Genomic DNA, 12,228 nt, shown 5'->3' on the forward strand with positions numbered 1-12,228 from the left:
GGTAAAGTAGGGAGGCTGGAATCAGCATCATACATGCAGGGCTGTGCCACCAGCAGTGATGTGTAACAAGACAAAGTGTGGGCAGGAGTGGGGGAAGTGAGGCTGGAGGAATCACCTGGGACCTCACCACGGAGGACCTTCCATGCCCTGTTACCATGGGGCTCCACAATGAAGCCTTTGTGGGGGTGACGGGCTGGCTGATGTGCAAGTTGAGTTCACAGGTTGATTCAACAAGTCTTTACTAAATACCTATTATGTACTAGCTGCCATGGGGACGGGGTGGACCTTACAGTCCAATGGGGGAGACAGTAAGAAGGCAGAGCTGCAGGGCGCTGTGGGAGCAGAAAGGAGGGTCTCTAATGGAGACATGGCTAAGGCGCGTGCGGGAGTCAGGCAGGGCTTCCCGGAGACACCGGGCAGCAGGGGGCGCGGCGCCCCCAACCAGCGCGCAGGCCCGGATCCAAAGGAGGGACGGGGCCAAGCTTCCTTGCGGGAAAGGAAGCAAGTTTAGGTAAGCAAGGACCTAGTGTGTGGGGGGGGTGGGATGGGGACTGGAGGAGGTGCGGACCTTACCCAGACAAGAAAGGCTGAGGGTTTGGACTAGTGCAGGGGTGGTGGAACGGGAAGTGATGGAGTCATTTACTAAATACTAAATGTGTATTATTTGGTGGGTAACGAGAATTTAGGAAATGGTTGGATATTCGGGATAATGGAGAGCAAGGGATCTAGGGCTTCTGGCGGAGGGTGAAGGGGTGGGCGGTACATGTATTGGAAGAGATGTGGGGACAGCCAGGAGGCCTAGGGTAGGCGTGTCAATGTGAGGGCCCGGAACCCTAGCCTCCTGGGGCCAAGAGGTTCGCCCACCCCTGGGTATTGCAGATCCTCTCACTCCAGTTCCTGAGTTTTGGGAGACCCTCCTCCAACAAGTTCCATGGTTTGGAGCCCCCCATCCGTGTCCCTGGGTACTGGGAGCCCCTGTGTGCTGGGAGTACCCTCCTGCACACGTCCCGTAACGTTCGACGCCGCCCCCACCCACAATCCGCGGGCGGTGGGAGCCCCTCCCCCACCGCGGGCGTTCTTCCCGCCCGGCCATGGCGGCGCGCGCTCTGGCGGGCGCCTTGGTGCTGGCGCTGTGGGGCTGGACGCCGGGGCCGGCCGGGGCCGTGGACGCCATGGGCCCCCACGCGGCCGTCCGTCTGGCGGAGCTGCTGACCCCGGAGGAGTGCGGCCACTTCCGGTCGCTCCTGGAGGCGCCCGCGCCGGACGTCGAGGCCGAGCTGGCCCGGCTTTCCGAGGACCAGCTGGCGCGGCCCGAGCCGCTGCCGACCGCGTCGGCGTCGTCGGGCCGGCTGTGGAGGCGGCGGCGGCGGCGGCGGCAGGCGGCCAAGGACCCGGCGGAGGGCACATCGGGCGGGTCGCCCGAGCCCGGGGAGGTCTCCGACGGCTGCCGGGAGGCGTTGGCGGGCTGGCTGGCTGCCCGGGCCACGTCCCTGCCTTGGGACCGCGTGGCCCGGGCCTTGCGGCGCAGCGGACGCCCGGACGTGGCCAGGGAGCTGGGCAAGAACCTGCACCAGCAGGCGACGCTGCAGCTGCGCAAGTTCGGGCAGCGCTACCTGCCGCCGCCCGGCGCCGCGGCTCCCGGTGCGGCCCCCGGCCCGGCCCAGCGCCCCAGGCGCGCCGCGGCCCCCACGCCGAATTGGGACGAGCTGGAGCTGATCGTGGAGCGCCTGCCCCAGCCCCCGTACGAGCGGAGCCCCACGGGCTGGGCCGGGCCGCTGGCGCTCGGCCTCCTCACCGGCTTCGTGGGGGCGCTGGGCACCGGAGCGCTGCTCATCCTGGTCACGCTGTGGATCACCGGCGGCGACGGCAACCCGCCCGCCGCTCCCCGGCTCGGGCCCGCCGAGGCAGCGGGCTGGTGGGAAACAAAGCCGCTTTTGACTACACGGCTCACGTCCCGGAAGGCCTGGGCTGCAGGTGGGCCGGCTTCTCCCGCGCCTCATGCCCTCCACTGTCAAAAGGGAGCACAGTCCTGCTGGAGTGCTGCTCTGGACAGATTATAAAAGTTAACGAAATACTGAAAAGAAGGGACTAGTCGGTTTGTTTGTTTGTTGGAAATGAGCGGCAGGGCCAGTGGCGCTGCCGATGGAAGAGGAGGGGCTCCAATGCCAGGGTCCCAGCGTGGGAGGCGGACCGCCCAGTTCTTGTGGCGCAGTGCCTTCTCATCTTGCGATGGTTCTTCCACTAAGAGCTACCACTTACTGGGCACTGTGTGCCAGGCCCTATGCTAAGCAGTCGCATACATTATCTGACAGACTCTTGTAAACCCAAGAGAAAGGTTATTATCTCCATCATACATACCGAAACTGTGGTCACAACTAGTTAATGGCATAGTCAGGTTTTTGACACCAGGTTTTGACACCGTCTGACCTGAAAGTTTGAGCTCCAGAAAGAATGGTCTGTGTGCAGAAAGTGGGCCTGAGAAACACGATGGGGAACAGAACAAGACGTGCAGCTCCCCCTCGGGTATACTCTAGGGCCCTGCTGCAGTGTGAGCAGCTAGAGTGTGCCCACTTGCAGGGCACTGCCCCCAGTGTGCTCGCCCCATTCAGGCAAGGCCTCCTGAAGTTCTAAGTGGAGCCCCAGACCTTCCCCACCTACCTCCGAGTGGCTGGGGCACTGCCCGCCCAGCCACAGGGCTGAACCTGGTGAGCCCTCATACTGTCTCTGCCACAGGGGACAGCAGATGAGAGCTGTGGGGTCCTGGGAGGTGGGAGTGCTTGACACTCGTCCACCCTGGACCAAGGGGCTTCGGGTCGGGGTGAGAGCAATGACAGAATGACAGGCCAATCCAAGAGGAGAGTTGAAAACAAGATTGACGTAACCCTTTATTGCAAATTCTAAAGTAAAAAGATGTACAGTACAAAGTAAAATTGAAATTTCATACTACAAACTTCCAATCCACTTATACATTCTCATTTCTCAAGCATTTCTGCCATTTCCGCATAAACAGAACAAGGAACAAGTCGAGGGGGTGAGGGAAGGAGATACAGCAAGGGAAAAAAATTGTCTAGAATAATCACAAACCCCAGAAGCAAGTGAAAGGAAAGACATTTTCTCGACCTGCTGTCCTGGTGATGAGAAGCGGGGGTGGTTGGAGCAGTGCAGTTTAAAATGGCTCTCAGAATAGCAGCATTTATGGTACCATTTCAGCTTCCTGAAGTCCAAATAATACTTTGCCCTTCCCTAGTGCCTTTGCCTCTGTATCTCAAAACGCTTTACAAAACATTTAGTTAAAGCCTCACAACACCCCTGTGAGGTAGGTCAGTATTATTATCCCCATTTTACAGATGGGGAAACTGAGGCACAGAGAGGCTAAGTGACTTGCCCAAGGCCACACAGCGAGCCAGTGGTCAAGCTAGGGATAGAATACAGGAGTTCCGTCCCTTTTCTGGAACCACTGGACCACGCTCCCCTTTACCTATATACATTCTTCACACACACACACCACACGTGCACACCCACCCACCCATCCCCACTTAGCCTCTATGTACAGCAAACAGCAGTGGGGGGCAGGGGCAGGGGGTGCCTCAGGAGCAGTTTAATGGAGGAAATCTTGGTAATCTTGGAAAGGGAATCCAAGGAAGCACAGAGCTGAACAACGTGGACTCTGTTGCAAACCTTGGCCCCCTCCCAATCCAGACTTCCTCTTCTCTCCTGACTTCCCCCTGGCTGGCTAGTTGCAGCCAATTCTTTAGGGGGTGGGGGGTACCTGAAAATGAACGAAGCTTTTTGCAAAACTTGGGCAACATCTGAGAAAAGAAAGAGGCATCGTTACAGAAGATGCCCAGGACTCAAGTCACAAAGTCATAACCCATGGCAATTTCACCTCCACAGCAGGCCTGGAGGCTGGGGGCCGAGGGGAGGATGGGGACTGACCTACCAGCCATCTCTCTCCAGAGTGGAGCTACTGGAGCAGACTAGAGTGGGCACTTCAAGATCCTCCTGAGAGAGTGTTCCTGAACCAGGAGACATGGCCTAGGCCTAGAGAGGGATGTCCCAAAAGGGGACAGAGAGAGAAGAAAGGGGAAGGGTGCCCCCTCCCCTGTGCAGATGTGAAGGAGACCAGCCCCGGTCTGCTGGTCTGTGGGGCGATGGAGGGAGGGCCCAGCACTAGCTAGCAGAGTGGAGGTCATTGGGCATCGTGCTTGCCCTAGCTTTGGGGCATGAGGGTAGTTTTTTTCTTAACATATTAGTGAAAAATGCAGAAGTAAGGCCAGTCCAGCTGAGTTGGCTGACGGTATCTCTGGGGGGTCTGCCAGGTGGAGTAGATGAGGAAGTGTTTTAGGCCTCTGAGCACCGGCCGGCGGTGGGGGGTGGGGGGTGGGGTGCCACATGCAATGGGTGAGTGGGGACCTGGGGAGTCAGGACCTTGCTTTTCTTTCCGGTCTCTACTTCTCAGCCAGAACTTTGCAAGAGACCCTCTGATTTCTCTCCCTTCTATATCCCTCCTTTCCCCAAATGTGCTAAGGTCCCAATTCCCAGACCCCTCCTAGGACTCAAGAATTAGGATAGTAAAGCAACAAACACACACCAAGACAGGCTTCCCTTGTACAGTTAAAAGGGTCATTTTTATTTTGTTTCCTTTTGGCTTAGAGTAGTGATGTACTTTTTATCATGTCTCATGTAGGGCAGTGTTGGCCTCCTGCATTCGTAATACACTAATCTTCACTATTGGTTTTTTACAGGTTTACATTGGTTGCAGCAAAAAGTAAAAGAAATCGGGCACTGTCGCTCCAGGGGCTGTGACTGGGAGTTTCTGTTTCTCTCTTCCCAGTCAACTTCTGATGCCAAAAGTGGCTCATTTAGAAAGGAGTGAGAGTAGGTCATGTTGACTTGGCAAGTTTTTCCTGCTCTCACCCTCTGCTTTAACTTATAGAGTCTCCTCATCTTAAGCAACTAGGAGGTTAAGGGAAGAAGAGGGGAAAAGTGTTTCTCACACACAAACCAGCAACCATGTCAGCTGCTGCTCAGTGGCTTTGGCTCTGCATTTTAAATTAACAGCATCACACGTCTTTTTGCTTTTTGTTTTTTTTTAAAGGTGGATTGTGGAGTATAAATACTGCACCAAGGACCTGGCTACAAAAAATAAATATTTATATTATATTTATATATCTATATATATATATGTGCAGTGATACTGTGGCTGCTGCAGCTTTTGATTGGCTTCATTAATATTTGGCAAAGCGTTGCCACTTACCCACTCAGTGAAGACGTACAAAAATGTCACCACTGATTCTCTCAGTTCAATGCCTGTTAACTGTGGGTGTAAACTGCTGGTGATGGTGTCATTTACTACCAAAGAAGTGTGGAGCAGGATGGGTGAGTGAGAGACTGAGTGAGTGAGCAGGTGGAGGACAGTGGGTGAGGGATAAGAAGGTGGGAAAGTTTTTTTAAAAAAAGTGAAACTTCAAATAGAGCGGAGGTGGCTTCTTTCCTATGAGGCTGGCTGATGGATGCCAGATACCAAGGCCCACGTGTTACTGAGGAGACAGCCTGCTGGGCCGGGATTGGGAGCTGGGGAAGGGAACAAGTCACATCTCAGAAAAGTCTCGTCAGTATCTCTCCCAGCTTTATGACATCACTAGCATGAACACTGGGTGTACCCAGAGGGATCTTACAGCTCTGTTGCCCATCTCAAGACCTAAGAACAATTAGTAAGTTTAGCCAAATCTTGCATAGAAGTGGTTAGAATTTATTGCACATTGGAACAAAAATATATATTTTTTGTTGTTTTGGAAAAGACCATTAGCAATAAAAAATTTTTTGTCTGTCTGGTTTGGGGATGTACATTGGCTGACAGCATCTAAGTTCTAAGAAGAAAGAAAAGTATAAAAAATAAAAATAAACATGACAATGGCATAAGCCAGAAGCCATTTCCTATTTAATAAGTTAATAATTTGTATTTACAAAAAGGCATGCCACTAAAATAAAATTATATATTACAGTATTTATAATTCTCTTAAAAAGAATAACCACACATGTCAGCTTCTGTTTTGTGCTGTTTACAATGTAGCCTGTACATGTTACTATACATTCATCCTAGCAGTTAGCAGGGGCACGGAAAGAAATGCCTTCCCAATCTGGCATCGGGTATAGTACAAAAATTCTACAGATGCTGCTGCAGAAGCAGGCTTAAGAGAGCTGGACGGTTTCTAATGGTCCAACAAGCTAGAAAGCTCTGCTTACTGACTTTCTGTGGTTTGTTCTATGCAAAACTAGTCAAGTGGACTGTGAAATTAACTCCAAAGTGCATCTACTGCAAGGCAGATTGGTGTGTCTGATTATGGGTTGATTTCCCCCCACCCCCACCCCGCCCCGTTGTATGGTTCAGGAAGAATTTATTTTGATTTGGTTGGCATGCTAAAGTCTCTCCTCATTCTTTGTACAGACTTCCTGACACCTTCAACTGCAGCATCTTGGCTTTAAAATCTAGTCATCAGATGAGAAACCCCTGGACTAAAAAACTGTCTTCCCTAAAGCAGGGGATGGAATGGAAGATATGACGCTCCCCTAGAAGCCACCCTCCAATGACAATGGGCAGGTCTCTAAGCAGATAGCAAAACTGGCTGCAAGGGAATGCGCTGGGGGAAGCCAGAACGTCCTAAAGAATATTAAATTGCTTTCTCATGAAAACCAGTGCAGTAAAGAAACCAAGTGGGCTTAGTTCAGAGGTGGCTTCCTCTCTACCTCAGGTCCCACCAGTGACGATTATTCTAATAATAAATGAAAGAAATCATAGCCATAACCCCAGTGCTGCTGCCCTTACCCACCTCCGTGAGTACGGGAAGCCCTGCGCGGTGAACAAATGTGATGGAGGCAGGAGGAATCATGCAGTGTATAAGCTTTCGACAACCCCTCTGCAGAAGAGAAAGGTCAGTTAAGAACATCTGAAGCCCTCTCCATGTTGACCCAAGCCTGGGGAAAGCCACAATGCAGAGGAAATGATACTAAATGAAGTGGGCACCCCATAACTCCCAATGAAAGGTCATTTTAAGTTCCCCAAATTACCCCCTAGAGATAACAAGCTACTTTGAATAGCACTTTTATCTCTACCCCAAATAAGAGTCAATTCTCCAGTATGAAGGCTAAACAATCATCATAAATATTGCAAGATACAAATGAACTTTTTTTTTTAGCCCTAGGATTTGGTTTTATAGTGACATTAATAGTACAAGCCATTCAGGATCAAAGTCTCCCCCATGTACTGGACACAGAGCAGCATTATATAGTTCATCTTGCAAAATGTGCAACAATGGCTGTATGTTAGAGATGTCTGTTAAACATATACACGCAACGGATCCATCTGCTTGTTGGATGGGGTTTGTTTTTTGTTGTTGTTGGTGGTAGTACCCTGCGTAGGGAAGCAGGTTTATACTTCCCTACCCAGAGGGTATATGAAAGACTTTAAAGAACTCATAAAATTGTAGCCAGTATGGAACTCTTACCATTTTCTCCAAATACAGTGAACGGTGCAGGGCTGGGTCCTGTCCAAAGTCTGACCCAATGCAGGGGACAGGATTAGTAGTGTCCTGTGGTGTATGGATCTCATGCATGACTTCTGATCACAGCATGCCATCATGCAAATCATTTCTACGCATTGAACGAGCACAATGTTTGGAATTGGCCTGAGCAAGTCCTCCTCAGCCTGAAGAAACCTGATTGTTTTCCCCCACCCATCTCCAAACCACGTGAAGCCCATGTGGAGAAGATGCTGTTTATGTCAAAGAAACTGACAATTAAATGACATGGGCTAAATGTGAGTGTGTGTGTGTTTTCTTTTTGCTGCTTAGCTTAACTAATGTAAGAATGCAAATATAGTTTGCATGAACAAACAAACTTTTAAAGTGATGCTTTCTGCTTCTGAGAATCAACAAAATGAAAAAATAAAATCCATTTGGCTGCAACGGAAATATGCTGGTCCCGGCAGCCTCTCCTCTGTTTTTGTATCCTGTTAGTTTTGTCCTAAGTTGCATTGACTGATGTGGAACATGCAGTAACCACCTGCCCAAGCATTAGAAAATGTGTGAGTCCAGGGAGCAGGGTCCTTTGCCCTTGGCAGGTCACTGCTCAAGATGCAACTGTGTTTGTTACATGGTAAGCAGACTACGTTTGGTATAGATCTTCAGGTTACAGTGTCTCCACAGCTGTTCTGCATTGATAATATTCAGGAAGTTTGTAAACAATCTTTCACTTGCAAGTTTTAAATCTGTATAATATTTAATTTTTGCTCTCCCCTAACACTTGGATTCTCTGACCTCTTTTTGTCTTTTGGCTCTTTCCCTTCTTCCTTCCTCTGCCCGCTGCTGTTTCTCCTTTTCAGGTTTAGTTACACTGTCATAGGACGGGAGGGAGGCTGTAGACGGGGTGCTCTCTTTTTTCTCCCGGTGTGTGACTCCATTCTCCAGCTTATTGGAAGTTGTCTTTTTGCAGATGAAGCCCCGCCTTGCCAAATGTCCCCGGTAGGCACGCTGCAGGACCACGGCAGATACCTCCTCCTGCTTGCGCCGCAGTGTGGTTGTGATTGGCTCGTAAGACACTTTGGAAGGATTGGATGCCACGAACCGCTCTTCCATCTGCTGCCGCAGAATGTCCAACTCCCCACTATCTCCCAGGACCCGCTTGGTGAAGGCAAAAAGGATGTCCAAGCAGTGGATGCGATCCCCGCTCACCATTGGCAGATCCATGGCAATGAGCTCAATGGTATTGGGCTTGGGCACTCGGAGAGGATGCTCCAAGGCATCTGCAAAGTCTGCCAGCTTACAGTACTCGATGAATTGGGTGGCATCGGGGTCAAACTTCTCCCAGATCTCATAGAAGGTCTCAAAGTCATCCTCACTCAGAGGGTCTGCACTTTCCTCTGTGGCTACACTGAAGTTCTCCAAGATGATGGCAATGTACATGTTCACAACAATTAGGAAGGAGATAATGATGTAGCTTACAAAGAAGAAGATGCCCACTGAGGGGTTCCCACAGTCTCCCTTAAAGCCACTCCCTGGGTGTTCCTTATCTAGACTGCAGTCAGGAGGGCGGTTTAGGATGGGCAGCAGCAGGCCATCCCAACCAGCCGAGGTTGTGATCTGGAACAGGCAGATCATGCTGTTGCCAAACGTCTCAAAGTTGAACATGTCATCAATGCCAGCCTCATGCTTCACATATGCAAAGTTGGACATCCCAAAGATGGAGAAGATGAACATGACCAGGAAGAGCAGAAGCCCAATGTTGAACAGGGCAGGCAAGGACATCATTAAGGCAAAGAGCAGGGTACGAATCCCTTTGGCACCTTTGATCAGACGCAAGATGCGCCCAATACGGGCCAATCGGATGACTCGGAATAGGGTTGGGGATACAAAGTATTTCTCAATTATATCAGCCAGGAACATTCCTAAGAAGAGGAATAGAAGAAGTTACGTTACTGAGATTGGAGATACTTCTCTCTTTGCTTCTTTTACCTGGCACTATGGAACCCTTAAGTTCAAAGGGCTTTGCAGAATGAGTGCCTTCCTATTCAATCTGAACTCTCATAATAAAAGAAATTACACGTTTCAAAAAGAGAGAAAAGTAAAGAAAACAATAGAATAGACACCTATGTGCCTAACACATAGATTTTTGTTGTTGTTTTTTTGTTTGTTTGCATTTTGAGATGGGGTCTCACTATGTTGCCCATGCTGGTCCTGAACTCCTGAGCTCAAGCCATCCTCCTGTCTCAGACCTCCTGAGTAGCTGGGATTACAGGAATCAGCCACCATAGCTGTCTAACACACAGATTTAATAGAGGCTAGCATTTTATCAAATTTCCTTCCTCTCTCTCCATCCCCAGAAGCATCCACAATCCTGAAGATGGCATGTATCATTCTAGGGTGTGTCTTTACAGTTTTACTATATATGAATCCATAAATAATATATAGCATCCTACTATGGTAAGCAAATTATACTGGATCTGTCTTTTTGGATTTATCTACTTAGATCTCTAACTTGTTTTTGAGAATTAACATTCCCTCATGGTAAAATAATTTTAGATTATTTATTTGAACAGCTGAATGGTATTCCTTTTTATGAATAGGTCCTCATTTATGTGTTTTCCTACTCAAGGATAATAAATTTTTATCAGACTTTTTTTTTTTTTTTGAGATGGGGTCTTGTTCTGTCACCCCTGACTAGAGTACAGTGGCATCATCATCACAGCTCACTACAACCTTAAACTCCTGAGCTCAAGCAATTCTCCTGTCTCAGTTTCCTGAATAGCTGGGACTACAAGCATCTGCCATGACGCCAGACTAAGGTTTTCTATTTTTAGTAGAGATGGGGTCTCATTCTTGCTCAGGCTGGTCTTGAACTCCTCACCTCAAGTGATCCTCTCCCCTTGGCCTCCCAAAGTACTGGGATTACAGGCGTGAGCCACTGTGCCTGGCTATTTTTTTTTTTTTTTTTCAGATTTGTGCACATTCAACTTTCTGAGGTGTTACTGATGCTTTCCCCAATGATCCTGAATTTCTATATTCACAAACAATGAGTGAGAGAGCTTCTAGCTCACTCCATGACCTTGCTACCCTTTGACTTTGATGTCTTATTCTGCTAATACCAACAATTTTAAAAGTATCTTCTTCTTGGTTCTGAAAAAAATCTTTGGTTTCTCATTGCCCCACCTAACTACTCTACCAAACTAGCTAGAAAACTAGAGAGAACTCTCAGAAGTGACTTTCAACTCCAAGCTTCTAGATTTTGTGCTAAAAGCCATAAATTGGAAACCATTATCAACAGGTAAAAATGCCAAGGAATTAGCAGGATATCAAAATAAAAGGTGAAAGTGTACAAATCAGAGGACGTTTTCTATTTACATTCATCCAGAGGTCCACTTCAACCAGCCCACTTACTTTAAAAACTATAGAGCAACAAGGAGAGGTCCCTTTTCCCAGTTAAGTCAGGAGCAGTAACTGAAGAAGTCACGACATAATATGTATTACAGTATATGTGATACTTGCATCCCACCATATATGGTGGGCAAGCAAGGCTTCAGAGAGAAGATGATGTCTGAGTAAGGTTTTGAAGGATGAATGTGTATTTGTTCCCATAGAAAAGGGGCGAGAAATGGGACAGACAGTAATGTAGGCAGTAGGAACACCATTTAAGGGGTTCTCCAGGTGGTTCCAGGGCTACTTTTTACCCTAATTACTCTTAATTTATAAAGATAATTTCTATTCTTTTGTTTTGGAACAAAGTGATGATATTTAACAAAAATCCCAATCATCAGAAGTATCACTCTTCCTTCTCTTTATTTTAGAATACCATTTGAGAATAGAGGGAATGACTTGCTCTGTGGATTTTCTATCCCATTCAATGATGGGTGAGCAGAAAAAGTTGAAGAACAGTGAACAAAGGCAGCACTGTCCCAAGTGTGTTTTATGAGAAGTAAGGAGCATGGATTTGAGGCAGGGGCTGGGCTCGAACCCCACTTGCTCACTTACCAGCCACATGTCTCAGTAATGTCTCTGTGCCTCAGTTCCTCATGATTTTTAGAAGGTTGTTGTGAGGATTATATGAATTAACACAGTAAAGCCTTTAGAACGGGGACTGGCACATAGTATATTCCACAAAAATGTGAGATATCATTTTTATTACTTGAAAAAATGGTGTTGTAGTCTGATCACAGTGGGATGGCATGTTAAAGCTAAACAGAATTCTTTACTGCAGGACTTCCAATAGACTTCAGGACTCTCTAAAGGGAAATCTATGTACAGGGTTACCTGAAGTAATTCTATTATGGGATTCTTTTCTTGGGGAGAAACATATGGTATTAGTGTTCTACATATCAACACACTTTTGGACATGCTGCTCTAGAGGACAGAACTGGAGGGTGGCACTGGCCAAGGGATGCCAGCTGCCTTCTGGTGTCCACAGCCACCACCTCACTAGCCCAGCCCGGCCTCTGCCGCTCTGGCGCTGGCCCCCGTGGGTCTTGAGCATGCTCTCTCTGCTGTATAAATGAGTCAAACCTGCCTGGAACCAAGACTGAGTTTCACCATTCGAGATGCCTTTCAGGAAGGCAAGGAAAAATTTGGGGGGGGCAATCAATAGGCTGGCATTTCCTTCTGTCTGCCTGCCAGGACATCACCCTTCTGTGTTTTTAGGATGAAGCAACACACAGTCACTGTTAAAAATATGGACTTTCTG

The 12,228-nt window shown here is 48.6% G+C and overlaps 2 protein-coding genes across 2 annotated transcripts in view; one reads left to right on the top strand and one right to left on the bottom strand.

Moving 5' to 3' along the window:
* Nucleotides 1-1,091: 1,091 nt before the first annotated feature.
* On the top strand, nucleotides 1,092-2,060 carry TMDD1 (transmembrane and death domain 1). Its single transcript, XM_045554881.1, has one exon. The coding sequence runs from the start codon at nucleotides 1,092-1,094 to the stop codon at nucleotides 2,058-2,060; it is 969 nt and encodes a 322-aa protein (XP_045410837.1).
* A 795-nt stretch (nucleotides 2,061-2,855) lies between these two features.
* SCN8A (sodium voltage-gated channel alpha subunit 8) overlaps nucleotides 2,856-12,228 on the bottom strand; it is a 122,153-nt gene continuing 112,780 nt past the window's right edge. The window contains 1 exon segment of the mRNA XM_045554882.1: nucleotides 2,856-9,442. Coding sequence (XP_045410838.1) covers nucleotides 8,295-9,442 — 1,148 coding nt within the window. The 3' untranslated portion in view covers nucleotides 2,856-8,294.

The sequence above is a fragment of the Lemur catta genome, chromosome 6 (genome assembly GCF_020740605.2).
Source record: "Lemur catta isolate mLemCat1 chromosome 6, mLemCat1.pri, whole genome shotgun sequence".
Classification (NCBI taxonomy): Eukaryota; Metazoa; Chordata; class Mammalia; order Primates; family Lemuridae; genus Lemur; species Lemur catta.